Source organism: Helianthus annuus, chromosome 15, assembly GCF_002127325.2.
Source record: "Helianthus annuus cultivar XRQ/B chromosome 15, HanXRQr2.0-SUNRISE, whole genome shotgun sequence".
Classification (NCBI taxonomy): domain Eukaryota; kingdom Viridiplantae; phylum Streptophyta; class Magnoliopsida; order Asterales; family Asteraceae; genus Helianthus; species Helianthus annuus.
This window is the reverse complement of record NC_035447.2, coordinates 156,869,033-156,890,449: the sequence shown is the minus strand read 5'-3', so window position 1 is coordinate 156,890,449 and position 21,417 is coordinate 156,869,033. Positions and strand designations below refer to the sequence as shown.

General features: G+C 37.5%; 1 protein-coding gene across 2 annotated transcripts; it reads left to right on the top strand.

Moving 5' to 3' along the window:
* Positions 1-2,207: 2,207 nt before the first annotated feature.
* Positions 2,208-14,617, top strand: LOC110912849 (cytochrome b6-f complex iron-sulfur subunit, chloroplastic). Of its 2 annotated transcripts, XM_035983981.1 has the most exons (6): positions 2,208-2,333; positions 2,400-2,602; positions 3,213-3,315; positions 3,913-4,095; positions 4,169-4,247; positions 14,571-14,617. In XM_035983981.1, exons 1-6 carry the CDS (start codon positions 2,298-2,300, stop codon positions 14,582-14,584), a joined length of 618 nt encoding a protein of 205 aa, XP_035839874.1. In that variant the 5' UTR covers positions 2,208-2,297; the 3' UTR covers positions 14,585-14,617. The 2 variants fall into 2 exon arrangements, with proteins under 2 accessions (XP_035839874.1, XP_022013358.1); XM_022157666.2 differs by lacking the exon at positions 14,571-14,617 and having other exon boundaries at positions 4,169-4,487.
* The last annotated feature ends 6,800 nt before the right edge of the window (positions 14,618-21,417 follow it).

Genomic DNA, 21,417 nt, shown 5'->3' with positions numbered 1-21,417 from the left:
TTTGACTAGATTCTTGACAGAATGACATCACATAGCCGATTGTACAAACAACCATGATGACGTCATCCTCAAGAGTTCAAATCTCAGTGATTTCATGGTGAAAAGTAGGATTTTGATGAAGAATCAAGTGAGGAAGTGTATATTGATGAAAATTGTACAAGAATCATGAAGAAAACTTAAAAAAAATCGCTTGAAAATGGAAGAAAAGTGCCTTAGAACGCGAAAGAGTCACTGGTCAGACGAGCCTGTCACATCAAGTGATGTGACAGGGGTATTTATAGTGCAGAGGGAAAGAGGCGGTGTGAGCATGCTGGATCGGATGGCTGTTCGGTCGGATGGTCATCCGATCGGATGTCCATTCGGACAGCCGAGACCCGTTTGCCAGATTTCTGATTTCGATTCGATTCGATTCGCGAGCTAGACTAAGTTTTACGTTGCGTATTATTGTGTAATATCATCACATGATTAGATTGTATAACTAACACAAAAAGTTCCCATAAGCTAACTAGTAAGCGTCAAGTTTCAAGTTTCTCGTTCCATAAGTTTCAAGTGTCCCGCTCGACAAGTATCATGAGTCAAGCATCAAGTCTCTAGTTTCAAGAATCAAGTATCTAGTATTAGGTATCAAGTTTCAAGATTCAAGATTCATAGTGTTCAATAGTATCAAGCATCAAGAGTCAAGTTTCAAAGTATCAAAGAGTCTAGATTCAAAGTTTCAAGTATCATAAGAGTCAAAGTTTCACATAGCGTAAAGTTTTACATAGCATAGGGACTAAACTTGTCAAAAGTTAAAAGTTCAGGGACGCAGGGCGTTACAAAAATACCCTTATTGTTATAAAATAAAAAAAATAAATGCCCCTATATTAACAATACTCAACACTCAGTCTCTCTCTCTCTCTCTCTCTCCAAACAACCACCACCGTAACCCCGTTCTCCGGCAACCGGTAAGGCCGATCTATTCTCCAGGCACTTTTCTTCCTCCGATCACTGTTAACTCACTCCTGTTCTATCTCTTACCGAACCAAAAATCCTTAACCACCAATAACCCTAGCCGCCTCCGTCACGATTCCATCTCAAAATTCCCAACAAGCAACTGAAATAATCCAAACGCCTTAAGAAACATGAGGGGGAAGGAGAGGGAGGCTGGATATGAACCGATGTCGAAGGACATGAAGGGGATGCTAGGGTTTGAGGATCTGGGTGGTTGAAATGGGGCGGTGGGGAGGCGGCGTTGTGGGGCGGTGTTGGGGTTTCCGCCGGTGGGGAAGATGACCGGCAGGACTATTAGGTTTGATCTTTCTTGAAGTCTGCCTTAAATCGGTATGCGAATGTGGGTTTGCCTAGAAATAGTAAACGGTCCAGGAGGTGACTTGAGCAAGAGATTCGAGACGATAGAGATAAAGATTTTGTTTATGTTGATGATTTGGTTGTTGTGAATAATAAGGTTAAGAAAAGGAGACAAAGTGGGAGATCTAAGAAGGAGAAACTTACTTCTTGTTTTTCTGTTCCATCCCTAAGTAAAAATTCATCTAATCTGTTGCGGTTTTCGTTCGGTTTTTATTTCTGTTTTGGTAATTCTTTATTCATGTTTATGGTGTTGTGGTTTGCACTTGCAGAAGGAAATAATGATGTTTATGGGTGTGATCTTGATTGAATCGGATTGGTTGTTAATGATAAGATAATATGGAATGATGTAGCAAAATCAATACTTTGGTTTGGTTTTGGTTCTCTTTGTTTCATATCATCCTGTTTTACAACAGGTGTTAGCTTTGACGACATTGGTGGTGGGGGTGAGACGAAGAGGCGACGCTGGGGACGGAGAGGTTGATGTTTGTGGAGAGTTTAACGACATCGGTGGAGGGGGTGAGACAGTGGTGGTGGGTGTAATTGGAGGTGGCGGTAGCGCGATGGTTGTGGCAGTGGTGGGGATGATAGTGGGGCAGTGGTGGGGATGGTGGCTGTGCGGTGGAGTTTAGAGAGAGAGGGAGAGAGAAGAGACTTGTACTGATGTGCATATAAGACGTGTACTTTGTATGTAAATGACCAAATTACCCTCATAGTTAACAGACTTAGAGGATGGAGTTAGAAATTTGGACTCAAATGGTTAAAGAAAATACTTATGACAACTCAGATTGTTAAACTTTTCGCTTTTGAAGTTAAATGGTTAAAATCCATAAAACAACTCAAAAAGTAATTTACCGTTGATAGATATTGCTACGAAAGATTAAACACGTGGATCTCCATCTTGTTGCTGACTTTCGTCTCCACATTAATATGCACAGATCTCCGGACTTGACATGGCCGCCTTTACACTTTCTCCGTCCACTCCAGCGGTAAGTTTACCGAACATCATACATTTCGATGAAATTCATCACTCAAATTGATATTATTCTGAACAGTTGTGCTCAAGCAAGAAGAAGAGAGAATTCATAGGACTGTCGGCCAGATCTGAAGCGGCGGAATGGGAAAGAGGAACGAAGCTGACGTGTGAGGCAATGGGAAGGAGGGAGCTCATGAAGTTGTTGATGTTGGGTGCCGTAGGTCTTCCCGCTGCCGGCATGCAGCTGCTCCCTTATTCCGGTTTTTGCACTCCACCTGTTGGGTTTGTTGTTTTCTAATCCTACTTTTGTTTCCTTATTACCGTTAATTAATTTGTTAAAAATGTTTTCTGGACAATAGGGACAGAGTTATTCTTGCTTTAGTTGATTAGTTAAATAAGGCTAGATGCAATATATTTGTATTGTATTTCTTAGGAAGTAGTTGCTGGCGACCCAGAGCGAGTAAGGGAAGTGTGACCGTTGAAATGGGTAGTTAGTTGAGCTAGGTGAGTGCCCCCTCTTATATGGGTTGAATTGAGTGGCACAAAATTTATTGAATTGTGGTGTCACTACTTGTGGGTTGCTACAGGGTGTCCCCTCCACCTTTTATAGATTCATTGAATCAGTTACTCAAAACTTTTCACACAAATAAGATCTATACATGCAATATATACAGCCTTAAATGTACAACGTCGCACAAAACCTTCACCTACAAGAAACATGCCTCAATGCAGCTTTTTCATGAGCTTCGCGTGTCTTTTGTACACACTGTGCCTCGTCAAGACACCAAGTCAGAAGCGAGGTTGTCTCACGTGTAGAAGCGCTTTTTAAAACCCAGATTCATGTGTAATTTTGATCCAACAACTGTTTCTTAGAGAGTGTGTTGATTTGCAGAGGTGGCATTGTTGCTAAAGATGAGGATGGTAAATCCATTATAGCATTAGAATGGCTAAACGTTCATGGACCTGGTGACAGAACCCTTACTCAAGGTTTAAAGGTAACTATTTCGATCAAACTATTAATCGATAAAAGGTTTGTGGATTTGCATTTTGGAACTGATTATCCTATTACTTTGACTTGATGTCTCAATGATCAGTTTTCTAAGTTTGCTAAACATATTATGGCTTCGATTATATTATATGATGATGATTTAAGTGTCAAGCAATTAGTTTCATACCGGCTTCAATAAAACTCATATCCAAACACCACCCTTTATGATGCATATCAATCGGAAATTCTAATTTTGGTGATCAAAATGAAATAATTCAAAATCGTTAAAATCACGGAAAAACCGTCAAAGTTAAAATCAAGGCTCTGGATGAGGGACATGAGCCTGTTTTGTGGTTTTCATCCATATTTTAGCGCCTTAACTCCAGAAGTATCGATAGTTATGCATTTTTTTATAAATTGGACCCTTTTCTAGCCCATTTGTTTTCATCCCGTTGCTCCAAATATGAGTCACCCAATTCTTGTATCAGCACAAAAACACCTTGTGTGTCTTAAAGTTTTGACACTTGTAGCTGAATACACATATTGTTTTCATGCATTATGTATTGTTATATCTGTATGTGATTTGTATGCATGAAACTTATAGGGAGATCCTACATACCTTATAGTTGAAAACAAAACAAGTCTTGCAACATATGGGATTAATGCGGTATGCACCCATCTGGGGTGCATTGTGCCCTGGAACACAGTCGAGAAGAAGTTCATGTGTCCGTGCCATGGTTCCCAGTACAATAACAATGGCACCGTTATTAAAGGTCCTGCTCATCTGGTAAGTATTTTCTCCAAAAGAAAGCAATTATATTTACAAGCTTTTATTGACGAGGTATACGGCGTGTTAACAGTCTTTGGAACTGGCTAATGTGGACGTCGAAGACGACAGAGTGGTGTTTGGTCCATGGACAGGAACCGATTTCAGAACCGGTGATGCTCCATGGTGGTCTTAGAAACTACTTTTAGCATTTATAGCATGTTTGTGTTGTTTTAGCTTGTGTTTTTTAGTTTTGAAATAGAAGAAGTGATATAAACAGATATGGGTAGAGGTAGGGTAGGGTAGGGTATGGGTTCTGAAAAGTTTAGAACTCTAAACCAGAAGGTGATTTGCAGGTCCCAAAAATTTAAAGTCTCGGTCTAAATCCAACTCAAATAATTTGCAGCCAAAAACAAATCACGTGACCTTTTGTTTTTTTTTTTTATATATATTTTTTTAATAAAAAAAACTTTGAACATACGTTTTTTTTTATTTTTTTTATATTTTTATTAAAAGAACAAACCCTACTTTGATGTCTATCAATGTCACTTTCAATTACCCAGCCAAACATATCATCGCGATTTCCATCATCTCATCAATTTGCAGTTTTTATGACACCTATAAACTCCTTCTTCCTCAATTGTTCTTTACTTCAAACCAAAACAACACAAACCTGCTATCTTCTTCAGTTTGTTAACAACAAGAAATTAACAGTTTCTTTTTCTTTTCATTGAAGACCAATGACTACAACTCTGATTCAGTTCTGTAGAAATTTTTGGATCAAGTACAAAATACAAAACAACACAAGAAATAGCGACAAAACAGGTGACAAAATCTTATTAACCAGCCCAAAATTATTTGCCCCCCAAAATACCCTAGATCTTATAAACTAGTAAGATCTGAAACAATACAAGATACAAACAGTATCAAGATGATCATCCAATGATGATCATCAACATAACCAAACGAATCTCTCAGATACATAAGATACATATGAGAGATTGATACAACAAGCTTGAACAATCAAACCCTAATACAGAGCAACAATACAGAGAGAAGATGCGTAAAAGTGAAGAAGTGAAGTGTCTAGAACAACTGATGAGATCAAGCCCCTTTTATACTCTGAAACTTGATATTTGCACTTTACCCCCTGAGATATACTAACCAGAAACAACAATAACAAATATAACAAACTAATAAATGGCCCTCCAAGTGAGGCTCAAACATAACAAGTCTCATAACAACCCAACAACCCAATGAATGATATAAGATCAGTATATTTTTTGAAATCGCTAATCATTACACATCCTAAACTACAAGGGTTTTATGGTAATTAAAAAAAAGAGTGACGGTTACAAAGTTGAGGGACTATTTGTGACAAATTAGAACTTGGTAACTACCACCCCAAGGGTGGCGAAATCCCTTGGAGACACACCTACAAATTTTCGCAGCCATACAAGGATGAAAAGACATGACTTTTCAATCAAAGGACACACCCCTTCATGTTTAATTACATCCACATGTTTTAGAGACGCACCCGTTCGTGAAGAGACGCGTCTATTGGATCGCACCCTTTAGAAACTATAAATAGGGATAGATTTCTCATTTGTAAATCACTCTCATCAATTGTATTCTATTGTATTCAAACTCTCATTTTATATATTCAAGTTATTCGATTGTCTAGAGATCAAAGATCCATTTTGGGGCCAACAATTGGTATCAAAGTGCCAGGCTCTAGGCACGGGAATCGCAATGCATTGAATTGCAGAGTTATTCGCGATCAGGTTTCATCATTCTATTTTTCCAATTCACAAGTTTTTAGTTTTATGGGTTCAAGGTTATCGAACCAGGGTTAGGAATCTAGGGTTTTTTGATTCCGGGGTTTAGTGCGAATTAGATTGTTTGATTATTACCCATTTCGGGTTATACGTGGGTTAAAGATTTGAGAGTTTGTTGAATTCAAGGGAATTGAATTTACCGGTACAGTGGTTTCGTATTGGTGGCAAAGAAATTTTAGAAACAAGAATGTAAGGGCTGTGAGAATTCTAAGTTAGCAATCAGACTAGGGTTCGTAAGTGTATTGAACCGAGTACAGGAGCGCATAAAAGGGTTATTTTTGTTTCGTTTGGAGTGCTAGGAAGAATCAGAAAAATCGACAGTTGCAACAAATCGATTTCAGAAACAAAAGTCGAGTGAAGCGATAGAATGGTTGTGAAGAAACAAAGTGCTATGCAAAGAAACACGGTGATGCAGTGAATGCAGAAAAGAGAAAATGATGAAGTGAATGCAGGAAACAAGAAGAGAAATTGTTGCAGTGAGTGAATAAAAAATGCAGTGGATGTAGAGGAAAAATGAAGTAGTGAATGCTGGGAAATACATGCAGTGAATGCAGAATTTGATATAGTAATATGCAATAAAATAATCCAGTGAGTGGATCAAGAAAAAGTGAAGAATTCGTGAGGGAAGCAATCAATGATGAAGAACCCGTTGTGAGAAACAACCGTGATGACGAGATTAAATCTGTGATAGACCAAGAAGAAGACACGCGTGTGAACGAAACAAGTAATCCTGTGACTGGGCCAGAAGAAGGAATTGTTGTGTGATATAACCGCTAGAGATATGAGTGAGTTAGAATGTCTAAAATCTATGCGAGATGGATTCCAATCATATGATATGATGGTGGGCAAGTTAATCAAGACCGGCGAAGTTCGTGTTCAGAAAACTACACAAGAAAAAGGTTCGTGTGATACAAATCAAGTGCGGTCAAGACAAGTGTGAAGCAAAATATTCGTGTGAAGCGAGTTCAAGTGAAACAAGGTTCCTGAGGAGCAAGGTTGGTGAATAAGAAGATCCGTGTGAAACGTCGGATACCAAGGAGTTTCAAGAAGATGGAATTGATCAAGTTCAAGATCTAAAACTCAAGGATGTTCATGATTAGGGGGTGAATGAAATCGCTAATCATTACACATCCTAAACTACAAGGGTTTTATGGTAATTAAAGAAAAGAGTGGCGGTTACAAAGTTGAGGGACTATTTGTGACAAATTAGAACTTGGTAACTACCACCCCCAAGGGTGGCGAAATCCCTTGGAGACACACCTACATATTTTCGTAGCCATACAAGGATGAAGGGACATGGCTTTTCAATCAAAGGACACACCCCTTCATGTTTAATTACATCCACATGTTTTAGAGACGCACCCGTTCGTGAAGAGACGCGTCTATTGGATCGCACTCTTTAGAAACTATAACTAGGGATAGATTTCTCATTTGTAAATCACTCTCATCAATCGTATTCTATTGTATTCAAACTCTCATTTTATATATTCAAGTTATTCGATTGTCTAGAGATCAAAGATCCATTTTGGGGCCAACATTTTTAACATCCCCCCTTCATTCATTTGGCCAAGAAAAAATCAACCATGCCCAATTTATTACAAATAATTTCATGTTGGACCACACTAAGTCCTTTTGTAAAGACATAAGCCAGTTGACTATCTGAGTCAACCTTTTGAGGTCTGATAATACCACTAGCCACTTTTTCTCTCAAAAAATGCAAATCCAACTCGAAGTGTTTGGTTCTTTCAGGAAATACTGGATTGGCTGCAATAGACAAAGCAGCTTGACTATCGCACAACAAATCAACAGGTAATAGACAATCAATATGCAACTCAGTTAACAAGTTCCTAAGCCGCATAATTTCACACGTAGCAGAGCACATAGCTCTATATTCGGCTTCTGCAGTTGACCTTGAAACTGTGCCTTGTTTTTTGTTTTTCCAAGAAACAAGACATTCTCCAAGGAAAATGCAGAACCCAGTAACTGATCTCCGAGTAGACAAACACTTTGCCCAGTCAGAATCAGCGAATCCACTCAACTTTAACACATTACTTTTCTTAAAACTTAATCCTTTTCCAGGACCCTTTTTCAAATACCTTAACAGCCTTAAAGCCAAATTTAGATGTATTTCTTTTGGACTATGCATAAATTGGCTTAAAAACTAAACAGTATAGCTAATATCAGGTCTGGTTAAAGATAAGTAAATCAGCTTTCCAGTTAATTTTTGGAACCCAGTTACATGTTTTAACAATTGCTTATTCTTATCTATTTTAGAACTAACCAAATAACTTTTCTCAATTGGAGTACTAGTAGGTTTACAGCCCAAATATCCAAATTCACTTAAAAGTTCTAAACAATACTTTCTTTGACTAAGACATATACTGTTTTTATCATACAAGACTTCAATACCCAAAAAATACCTTAAAACACCTAGATCCTTAATTCTAAAACTATCACTTAAATGCGGTTTAACAATTTTAATTTCATCAATAGAATTGCCTGTTACAACAATATCATCAACATAGACTAACAGAAACACAGTCACATTCTTTTTTGACAAAATAAATAAAGAATGATCACACTTGCTTTGAATAAAACCTATATTAACCAGAACACCAGTTAATTTTTCATTCCATTTTCTAGGTGCTTGTTTAAGACCGTACAAGGATTTGACTAATTTGCACACTTTGGTTTCATCCTTAGAATAATAACCTTGAGGTAATTTCATGTATACATCCTCAGAAATTGAACCATATAAAAAAGCATTATCAACATCAAGTTGGTATAACGGCAAACCAAACTGAACAGCCAAAGTTAAAATACACCTAATAGTAACCATTTTTACAACTGGAGAGAAGGTCTCACCAAAATCTAGACCCTTTCTTAGGTTAAAGCCTTTTGCAACTAACCTAGCTTTAAATCTTTTGACTTCACCATTAGACTTGTACTTAACTTTATAAACCCACTTACAACCTATGGCTTTTCTATCTTTGGGAAGATCTATTAGAATCCAGGTGTTATTGTCAGAACTCAAGAATCAAATGCTTTTATTATGAAAGTTCAGAATCAAATACAATGATTGAACGAATCTGTCATCACAGATTAACAGCGAACAAAGAGCAAAAAGATCTCCAACTGGATGATCGGTACAAGTAATAGACAAACCGTAGACTCACGAATGTACGTGTGAGTATAAGGGAACAAACCAGAGAGCAGCGAATGATCAACAGAGGAATGAGATGCTCGAATACATCAGCCAAAGGGACCAAGTCCCTCTTTTATCTTGTCGAACCCTAAGCGACATCACAGGAGCCCAGCTGGCAAACAACAGGATGCAACGGCTATAAGCCCAAGCCATAAGCCCAAGACAGCAAAAGCAAACCACTTGATAGCAGCAGCCCATCCTTGATAGCCCAACCTCACAACCAAAATAAATAAAAGGTTAAAAATAAAAAGGAACCAAACTATATAAAATGCACATTTATACTGGATAAATATAGGTATTTTAACATTCCCCCTCAGTTTAAATGTGCAAAGAGATTGGACAGACCCAGTGACTTACACATTTCAGAATGAGTTTTTGGAAGCAAGCCTTTAGTGAATATGTCAGCTAGCTGATGCTCAGTCTTAACACCTTTTGTTTTGATCAGCCCGGATGCAATTTTCTCTCTCAGAAAGAATAAATCAACTTCGAAATGCTTAGTTCGGTCATGAAAGACAGGATTAGCAGCAATGGACAGTGCTGCAGTGTTATCGCACTTCAGAACAACCGGAATATTCACATCAACATTAAGTTCTCTTAAGAGATTCAGCAGCCACAATACTTCACACGTGGCATTGCACATAGACCTGTATTTTGCCTCAGCAGAGGACCGGGAAACTACACTTTGTTTCTTGCTCTTCCATGAAACCAATGAACCTCCAAGAAAAATGCAAAAACCTGTGATAGACCTTCGGCTGTCCACACATTTAGCCCAGTCCGAATCTGCAAACGCAGTTAAGTGGAAGGTGTTGCCTTTTGTAAACAGGATCCCAGTTCCAGGAGCACCTTTGAGATATCTTAACACTTTGAAAGCAATTTGAGTGTGAGCCTCAGTAGGCTTATGCATGAACTGAGATAAGTAATGAACAGAGTAAGCAATATCCGGTCTGGTGTGAGATAGGTAAATGAGTTTTCCTATTAGTTTTTGATACTGTGTGGTATCAACAGGTTTTGAATTATTTAGTGTCATATTGGTCAAAACATGGTTTTGATCAATGGGACAACTATTTGGCTTACTACCACTCATCCCATATTCATTTAACAAGTCCATGCAATACTTTCTTTGAGAAAGACAAACACCGTTGTTGGATTTTATTACTTCTATTCCAAGAAAATACTTTAGTAAACTGAGATCTTTGATCAAGAACTCATTTTTTAAAAGACTCTTGATTTTATTTATCTCATGTTCACAATTTCCTGTTACCACAATATCATCAACATACACCAAGAGAACAACAAAGACAGATTTTTCGGACTTAATAAACATGGAATGATCGCATTTAGACTGTACAAACCCAATTTTGACTAAGGTTTGAACGAGTCGCTCATTCCACATGCGTGGGGCCTGTTTTAACCCATACAAAGATTTGTTCAACTTACACACTTTGCTCTGTTGATTAATATTTAAACCATCTGGTAGGATCATATAAACATCTTCCCTAAGATTGCCATAAAGAAAGGCATTGTTAACATCAAGTTGGTATAGGGGCCAGTTGTTTTGAACAGATAGACTAATAACACATCGAACACAAACCATCTTGACAACAGGGGAGAATGTCTCCTCAAAATCAATCACTTCACGTTGGTTAAACCCTTTAGCTACAAGCCTAGCTTTAAATCTATCTATTTCACCTGTTGATTTGTACTTAACCTTAAACACCCACTTACAACCAATAGGTTTAGTACCACTAGGAGTATCCACAATATCCCAGGTATTGTTCTTATATAGGGCTGACAATTCATCATTCATAGCATCAACCCACCTTTTATCTTTAAGGGCTTCTTTATAAGTTTGAGGTTCAACAATTTTATTTATATTGGCAGCAAGACACACATTTTCAGTAGGCAAGTTGGAATAATCAACAACTTTATCATAGCTATATTTAGCATTCCCAACAATAAAATCATCAAATCTTTTAGGGGCCGTGGCAGACCTAGTGGATCTTCTAATGTTTTGAGTACCCTCAGGAAGGTTTGACTCATCATGAACACTACTAGACTCAGCCTGTAACATTTGTGCTTGTAATCATTATGAACAGTTCTATTATCAATAAAACAATGTTATTTTATCCCAATGTTTGTTTGGTTGTGTTTTACACTTTTCGTATTTTGACTTTTGTTTAATTTCAAACGCTACATCGTTTTCTGGAGGATTATACGCTAACTGGTGCTTAAACGTACCCAGTTTAACGCGACAAATACTCCGGAACATCAACATATACTCAACATACCTTAAATAACCTTTACATAACTTAGAAATAAGTTTTGAAGGTTTTGGTATAGCAAAAACAAGTTAATTCGCTTACAGGGACTAAAATTGACAAACTGCGAAAGTATGCCAATTCGAACTGTAACGAACATTCCGGAACATGTCCATAAGTTAAACATACCATAAATATCCTTTACATAGCTTAGAAATAGGCTTTGAGGGGTTTGGTATGCTAAAACAAACTTTTGGAACATTCAGGGGCTAAAAGTGTCAAAAAGTGCACAAGTTTGCACTTTTGCGCCTAACTTACGTTCTGAGGACATCCGGACATCCAAAAATTTATGTAAGCATCCTTATATTACGCCTTAGTGTATGGCATGAGAAAAATCCGTTCGTCGCGCAATTTGGATCGTCTTTCGCGCTTATGCGCATTCCGTCGTAATTAACCGAACATCGCGACCGTACGGCCAAACGAACCGACATCCGACATATTTTTGAGCACATTTTCAGTTCCCTATACTTTAACATCATTTTAGAGCTTTGAAACGAGGTTAACGGGGCTTAAACGTGCCAAAAACGCATCAAATACCAAGTTTTGGTGCTGCAAGGACTAAAATGGTAAATCTGCCAAACTAGGGGCTTACGGATCGTAAGCCAAAGCCCATACGGTCCGTAAGGGGTCCCCAGTACAGCAGAACCCACATTTAATGCTGATTGGCTCTTCAGATCGCGAAAGGTCCGATTGCCTTTTCACCCAATGAAAGGCCAAGGGCCATATTCAGTGAATCTAGCATTGTAACACATGTACGCACAAGATCATGGCACGATATTCGATAAAACGATCCTAACGGTTCCACTTTTCCTATAAATACCCCCCCCTTTGTGTAAAAATCACAAGAATCAGATCTAAAAAGCTCTAAGTTGAAGTATTGCTTCATACCTGAGTTTCTCTGATCTCGATTAGCATTCGGGGACCCTCCGTAAGTATTCTTTCATTGTTTTATCGCTTTTCGAGTCCGAAAGTCGACGTTTTGTTGACTTTTTGCGTTGACCAGCTTATGGTCGATGCGAAGTTCGTTGGAACTTCATAACGTGAGCGTGATCACGATGGTTATGGTCCATAGTGACCATACCTACTGATTACCCCGTTATCTAGGCTCAGTGACGAGTCGTAGTTTCGAGCAAAATGCGCATTCTTGCGTGTTTTGTAACCAAACTACTCGTGAGCATCAAAGCCGTTTGTTTTGATGCCAAACCTGTTTTCTAAACTTAGTTAAGCATGTTCTAACATGCTTAGCTCGTCACTTTTAGTATAGTGCTTATATAGGGTCGTAAGGTAAGCGATCTAAACCATCGCTTATACTTTCGAACCCGACCTATTTGGTCGATCATTAGGATCCGACCAAACACATTAGGTGACCATAGCTATAACCTTCCGAGGTTATACCTTGTGGTCACGATGTTAGGCGTTCCATACGCATTCTACGTGAACGACGCGTTAGGGTAGCATAAGCTACCTAAACGGGTCGTGATGGGCCGTAAGCACATAGGTTAGGTTTCATTTTAGTATGTAGGCTTTGTTAAACCATATTACACGAGTCCCCATACTCGTTTGGTTTACGAACCCGCATACTATCCGATCCTTCCGATTTGGTCCGGTATATTAACATAGCTACCTATTAGGTGCCATTTGATATCCCGTGATCTTTAGCATTATCTGGTTATTATACAAGGAAGTCAAAGCAATCCCAGGTGAGTACATAGAACCCCATCTTTTAAATGCTTTCGAGGTGTCAATGTGAGTACATTGAACCCCTCTTTTACTATTTTCTAAACTGTTTTGGGGTGAAACACATGTGCCTATCTGTTACATTCATGCTTTCCATGTTTTCACATCATATGCCTGCTATGTTGTTAGTACATTATAGTACACGATTTCATTACATTTCATGCTATGTATGCCCATTGTGTGCGTACTTAGTACATTGACTTACATTACATTTCTGTTGCATATGTTTACTCAGCATATGGACACATTGATTTACACGAACATTTCTGCTGCATATGTTTACTCAGCATATGGGCACATTGATTTACATGAACATTTCTGTTGCATATGTTTACTCAGCATATGGACACTTTGATTTACATGAACATTTCTGTTGCATATGTTTACTCAGCATATGGACACATTGATTTACATGAACATTTCGGCTTCGTATGTTGACTTAGCATACTTAGTACAATTGTTTACATCACATGCCTTCATCTTGTTATGACATTTGGTTTGTTTAACATGGGACAATACATTCATTAACATTAGCTACGCCGTTCGTTAGTAGGTAGTGGTACCATAGGAATTGACAACTCCCATTCCTGAAGTCCTGGGTTTGATAGGACTGGAAGGAGTGACCGAATTCGATATACATAACATAGATGAACCTTTAATTTGTTTAAGGGTTTATTGTCGCAGTCTCAAGGCTTGGATGTATGCATAGTTTACAATACCGCATAAATGTTAATATCAATAGAGCATGCATTTTTCCACAGAACACAATGTTGATTTAAAGCACGTTTTACTTCAACGACTTGTTTTGTGCATTTTACATATGGTTTAAGTTGATACATTTCACTTACCATACATGATACATTTTGGGATACACATTACATGATTTACATTGAACATAAACATTTGACATGGTTTACACAATAACACTTGACATTTGGTTTATACATGAACAATTTACATGGTGGATTGGTTTGGGTAAATGGTTTGAGTAACGTGGAGTATGTAATATAATGGAAACATGGTGGATACGCCGCTGGTACTTCCTATATATAAATGTTTGTATAAAATTACATATCTTAGCGTTATCTAAATCATTTCAGTTTAGACATATAACATTTTATACAAAAAACATACTTTTCATAAAACATTGTCTTACAAAACAACTTATTACATTCAACTCATTTTCCTGGTTACTCGTTTAACCTTGCACTTATCTATACGTATCAATTGATGTTATCGTTTTTCAAATGATTTACAATGCAAGACAAATTACAAGGTTCATGACTGACTGTTATTAAACATTTCTTTAAACTCAAGTCATGAATCCCATTTTCACAAAACCTATGTATCTCACGGGCATTTTTATGCTGACGTACCTACTTTCACATGTGTTTTCAGGAGCTATTCCATAGGATGTTGATCACGATACTAGGGCGGACCTGTGCCTTAGAGACTAAAAACTGAAGATAGAACTAGAATAACTGTGTTTTGAATTCTGTACTTCCTTTTAAGACAATGTAACACCCTTGTTTATTAAATAAAATGTAACTTTAATTTCCATGGTTGTATAACAATTAATTCTGTCCACAACACTCCCCGACGTTTTCCGCCGCGGTTGCATGTTATACACGGTCGGGGTGTGACACAGCCCTCACAGGTTCAGTTATAACACCTATAGACTCATTATGCTCAGATACATCATCAATGCCTGATGTATGTTGAGTGTCACTATCAATAGTTGACTCAACTGCATCACTGTGTTGCTGAGTCACAGTAGTTGAGTCAGTGTTACCCTTCTCTTCATCATTGGGATTTGTATCACTTGAAGGATCAAGGTTGTCAAAAAAATTTAGTTGATTTAACAAGTTTGTATCAATTTGATCAGGAGACTTATTTTTAAAAGGAAAACAGTTTCATGAAAACTGACATCTTCGGAAAAAATAAATTTTCTTTGGTCCAAGCTCCAGACCTTATATCCCTTTTTAAAGTTGGAATACCCCATAAAAACACATATTTCAGCACGTTCCTCAAGTTTATCAAAAATGTCTAAAGTGGTGAAGAAACAAAGGCAACCAAACACTTTTAAGTGATCAAGAGAAGGTTTAAAACCAAAAAGCATTTCATAAGGAGAACAACCATGTAGCACAGAGGAAGGAAGCCTGTTGATTAAGTAAGAAGCAGTAAGAACACATTCAAACCAGTATTTAAGAGGGACTTTAGACTGAAACAATAAAGCTCTTGCAACATTTAACAAGTGTCTGTGTTTTCTCTCAACAACCCCATTTTGTTGTCGGGTATAAGTGCATGAGGTTTAATGAATGATCCCTTTAGATTTAACAAAAGATGACATTTGAGAGTTAATGAATTCAGATCCATTATCACTCCGAAAGACCTTGATATCAACTTCAAATTGGGTTTTGACTAAGTTGTAAAAACTTTGTATGTTTTCAAAAACTTCGGATTTAGATTTCATTAGATACACCCACACAGATCTGGTGAAATCATCAACGACAGTGAGAAAGTATTTGTAACCATCTATGCTGGTGACCCTGTAAGGACTCCAAACATCTAAATGCACCAGATCCCCTACTTTTGTTGACCTATGATCACTTAGAGGAAATGGTGCCCTATGTTGTTTGGCCCTGTGACAAATGTCACAGGGATTAGCATCATTTGATTCAGTTTTAACTTGTAAGACTTTTAACACTTGTTCAGCTAGGTGACCCAGCCTTGAGTGCCAGAGCTTCATGCTTTCAGTTTTACTTAAGCAAGAAAAATTAGTGCCTAAAGGGTTACCACAAAAATACAAACCCTCAGTTTGTCTACCAGTCACCATGGTTTTCTTGGTGCATGAATCCTGAATGTAGCAAGTATTCTCATCAAATATAACCCTAAGTTTGTTATCTTTAGCTAACTTATAGACAGAGATGAGATTCACATAATATTCAGGCACAACAAAAACATCCTTTAGGATCACAGAATCAGATAGTTTAAAACATCCAATTTTAGTAACCTTAGCATCTGTTCCATTAGGGTGCTTAATGGTTATATTATATTCAGTAACATCAATCAGGTTGAACATATTTTTACTGGACATGACCATGTGCTGGTTTGCCCCAGAGTCTATGATCCAGTTCATACTCTGGGTAGAGGAGTTCACAGAGTTAAAACAGAAAGGATTTTTGAAATTGGAAAAGGAGTTAAAGCATTTACCTCCCACACTGGACTAACTAGAATCTTCAGTTTTATTTTCATTCAGCAGCCCTAGCAACTTGGAAAATTGATCAGCAGACAGTGTGTTTAAGGAACTACCACCTTTATCACCCACAGAATTATTCACAAAAGGACTATTCCCATTACTGACAGAATTATTAGACTTAGACCACTGACTGTTTGGTTTTTGTCTATAGTCAGAAGGATAGCCATGTAGTTCAAAACATGTATCAACAGTATGCCCAACTTTATTGCAATGAGTACATTTAAGATTAGGATTTGGACCTTTGTTAAATCTTTTCCTGTCATTAAAATTGCTTGACTTAGCAGCAAACCCAACATTAGGAATTTTAGACCCACTATTTGATCCTCTATGGGACTTTTCTCTAGAGATAATAGAGAAGGCAGTTTTAATGGTAGGTAGAGGATCCCTAGTCAAGAGATTAGTTCTAACAGGTTGGTAAATGTCATCAAGGCCCATTAGGAACTGCATAAGTTTGATTAACTGATTAAACTCATTAAACTTAGATGATGCATTGCAAGTACAAGAGGGCAACTGTAACATAGCATCAAATTGTTTCCACATAGTGTTTATTTTATGATAGTACTCAGAGACACTAGAACCATTTTGACTCACAGAATAGATTTTTTGATATAAGCTAAACACAACTGACCCATCAACCTTGTCATATGTGTCTTTTAAATCATCCCATACTTCTGAGGCAAGTTTAGAGTAGACTTGACCAACATATAATTCATCAGAAACAGAGTTCAAAATCCAGGTGAGAACAATAGAATTACATCGATCCCACTGACTAGCAAGCACATCATTGTCTTTAGATTTAACACAAGTTCCATCAATGAACCCTAGTTTGTTTTTAGCCATTAAAGCAAGTTTCATAGCATTAGACCAGACCACATAGTTTTCAGTTCCTTTAAGTTTTATGCTAACTATTGTGAGCCCACTAGAGTCACTAGCATGAAGATATAATGGGTCACTAACATCCAACTTGCTAATCAAGGTCACAGTAGTCTCAGTTTTATCAGGCATAATGGCAAGATAAGGAAGCACATAACATAACAAATAGTAAACGGATAAGCAGGCATCAGACACCAAACAAATAAGCAGTCAAGATTTCAAACAAATAAGCAATCCAAATACCAAACAAATAAGCAATCAAGGAACCAAACAGACACCGGCGAAGCCTGGATAGAGGTCCGATCAGAGGTTCATCACTCAAGGTGCCTCCGCAGACAATGACCAGGGAGCCACAACTCAACAGACCAAACCAGACACAATGCAACAGAGTGAACCCTCTCTGTGTCCCAATAATCAAACCGGTCTTGCCTAAAACCCGGTATCAAGGATGCCTAGACTCAAGACACAGTGATGCAAGACAAAGAAATTAAAGAGATAAAGGAAGGAACAATCTCACAGTGGGTGCAAACTACTCCAGCGGACCAAGGCTTGTAACCTTCACTTAGGGTTACAAGCGTTTGATCAGAAAACCAATGCGGGTCCTGTTAGTTTGTCCAAAGAGGGACTAACGAGGGCCTTCTTCAGGAAACAGAGCAGAACCCAAAACTTAGGGTTTCAATTCCACACGAGCAGCACCGACGTCAGCACCAGAACCAAAACCAAAACCAAACCCTAGAATTTAGGGTTTTGATCACAGCAGCAGGAAGAGAAGGGGAACACCGTGGTTTGAAGTCGGCAGACACACAGACTACCAAGACCTCAAGAATCGGAAACCCAGGTTGATTTACAGAAAATCAAGCCTTCAAGAGAAGCAGCGGAAGAACACCAGGGCACCGATTCAACCTCGGAGCTCTAATACCATGTCAGAACTCAAGAATCAAATGCTTTTATTATGAAAGTTCAGAATCAAATACAATTATTGAACGAATCTGTCATCACAGATTAACAGCGAACAAAGAGCAAAAAGATCTCCAACTGGATGATCGGTACAAGTAATAGACAAACCCTAGACTCACGAATGTACGTGTGAGTATAAGGGAACAAACCAGAGAGCAGCGAATGATCAACAGAGGAATGAGATGCTCGAATACATCAGCCAAAGGGACCAAGTCCCTCTTTTATCTTGTCGAACCCTAAGCGACATCACAGGAGCCCAGCTGGCAAACAGCAGGATGCAACGGCTATAAGCCCAAGCCATAAGCCCAAGACAGCAAAAGCAAACCACTTGATAGTAGCAGCACATCCTTGATAGCCCAAACTCATAACCAAAATAAATAAAAGGTTAAAAATAAAAAGAAACCAAACTATATAAAACACACATTTATACTGGATAAATATAGGATTTTAACAATTATTTCTGAACAAAGCATCCATCGCTTTGTTCATTGCATCAACCCACCTAGAATCACCAATAGCCTCCTCATAACAAGTTGGTTCAATGGTCTTATTTAATGAAGTAACAAAGCACAAATTATCAACAGATAAGTAAGAATAATTGGCAACCTTGTCCAAAGCATATTTAACTTTACTATTTAACACAAAGTTTTCAAATCTTTTTGGCAAAACAGTGTTCCTATTAGACCTTCTAAGACCAGAACTGGTTCCCTCAGACGGGTTGTGTCACGCCCCGAAAATATCAGAGCTGGCGTGACTGGACCGGTATCTTCATTGCACAGCGGAAGCAAATAAGGTAAGACATCTTGAAAACGAACGCCCACTAAGTACTCGAATCTCCAATGGTTCTCCTATTCCAACCGTGCCATAACTTTAATATACAACCTGAGAAAGAAACATGCGAAAAATCAACATAAAGTTGAGCGAGTTCATAGTTTGTTTGTAAAATATTTGAAATAAGCTTTTGAATAACCGGTTTTTAAAAGTTGTTGAGAAAACATAATAAGGACATCTTCCTCGGCATGTTATATGAAAACTGTGAGCTCCAAATAAACTTGTAAACATTTGTATTCATTGTAGGTATGTATGTATTTGTAAACCCCGGTATGAAAGCAAAACAAGGAAACAGATCGATTAATGGTTTGCAAGGCCATTAACATGCGTGCAACGGCGTAGGAAGGCTCAAACCTAGCAGATTTTGTTCCGGGCCTTCGGCTGTAAGACATAGTCACCTCATGGGCCAAACCCTGGTCCACATGGGTGTGGGCTCGCTACACCCAAATAGATCTATCACTCATGCCCACCGGTCCTAACACGAGGATTAATGGTCTTAGGAGTGCACCTACCCATTCACATGATCTACTGTACTTTGCAAAGCTAACCAAACCAATTGTAATTGTTTGTAATCATTTTGTAACATGTACTTCACCCCCGAAGTTATAAAACAAAACAATTTAAAGAAAAGGGGACATGAACTCACTGTGTTGTCTCGTTTTACGTACGTAGACCAACACAGTCCCGTTATTATAACTAGGACAATCCCGTCCCTAGTCATGAAAATCATTAACGTTTCGAAAATACGCATTTGTTTTGTAAAACCGGCATTTTTAGTATGAATCATTCGTAAACCATTTGAGTTCAATGAAAATCACAAATCATTTATGTTAGTTAAAACCTGTTGTAACATGGTTTAGAAATATATAGTTTTTGTTCCTTCAAAAACCTCGTATGTTCTTCCAAAATGTGCTTGTCTAAAAATATGTAATCTTTGTTCATAAAAAACTTTGTATGTTTCTACAAAATGTGCATGTCTTTCCACCCCGAAAACATTTATAAAAATGTAAAACCGTAAAAAGGTGGGGTTATGAACTCACCTGAATTGCCTTGTGTAAAGCTAGCTAATTACCACTTCGTGATGTCGTTTCCAAGACGAGACTCGCTAGCGTGCAGTCTACTGTTAGGACCGGTTTTGACTCCGAAACGATTGCGAAACGAACGTGTGACGTGCGGAATCCGTACACGAACGTGACCTAACACACGAGATGTAATATAACAGTGATTCTATTAGAAATCTGAAATTGTACAGCACCTTGAATCACTTTCTCTCTCTAGAATCTCTCTCTAGATTTCTAGCTCTCCAAATGCTCTAAATGGCCAAAAGTCTCTAAACTAATCCTAACTCTCCTATTTATAGGCCAAGGCTTTAATGAGACTTCTCATTAATTACAGAAATGCCACCTTGCCTTTTGTCTAGTTATTACAATCTAAATCAAATATTCTTCAGTTTCTGCTACGACTCGGATTGACGAAGGTGATAGACATAAATGCACTAGCATCTACAATATTCCTAACACGGAATATCTTATAAGTTTCTAAATAAACGCAGTAACTAAACTACGTGTCATCGAGCTCTACCGAATCGTTAACTGAACAATTCGATGTAAGTTGTTAACTTAACGAAAATGATTAAGTTATACTCGTTTAGTTTCGCTTAATGTCATTAATAGTTTACTAAGTCTAGAAAGTACTTAGTTTTCGAGAAATTCGTATATATAGATATTTATACAAAAATATAAATATATTGGTAGGATAGTGTTAGTCGTCCCGCGAAGTCGCACGTGTATGTAGCGAAGAATATATAACAAAATCGTATTATATGTCGTATGCCGTGTAAGCGTTTTGAAATAAATATAAAAGTGATATTTATTTTACAACAGTGTCATCGAGTTGTTTGTGTTTGAAAATAAATATATATATTAATATTTATTTTTATAAATGAATACGAGTCACTTGATGTTTGAAATAAACATAAAACTATGTTTATTTTTATAAAACAGTTCGTTATTGTTTGGTACTAGAAATAAATATATAAAATATATTTATTTTTGTAAAAACGAATTCATGTTATTTGATCTTTGGAATAAATATAAAAACTATATTTATTTTATAAAACGAATTCGTGTCATTTGGTATTTGAAATAATATATAAACTATTTTTAAGTTTACAAAAGAACCGTCGTCTTGTTTGATGTTCGAATTAATTATATAAACTATATTTATTTGTAATAACGAATTCAGGTTATCGTCGTTTAAAACAATATAAGTAATTATATTGATTTTTATAAAAGATTTGTAGAATTTTCAAGTTTTAAAATAAAT

Excerpts from the sequence above, each read along its gene's own strand:
- LOC110912849 (XM_022157666.2), top strand. The coding sequence starts at position 2,298 with ATGGCCGCCTTTACACTTTCTCCGTCCACTCCAGCG. Across the intron at positions 2,334-2,399 it reads TTTCTCCGTCCACTCCAGCG|TTGTGCTCAAGCAAGAAGAA; the intron begins GTAAGTTTACCG and ends TATTCTGAACAG. Across the intron at positions 4,096-4,168 it reads TTAAAGGTCCTGCTCATCTG|TCTTTGGAACTGGCTAATGT; the intron begins GTAAGTATTTTC and ends GCGTGTTAACAG.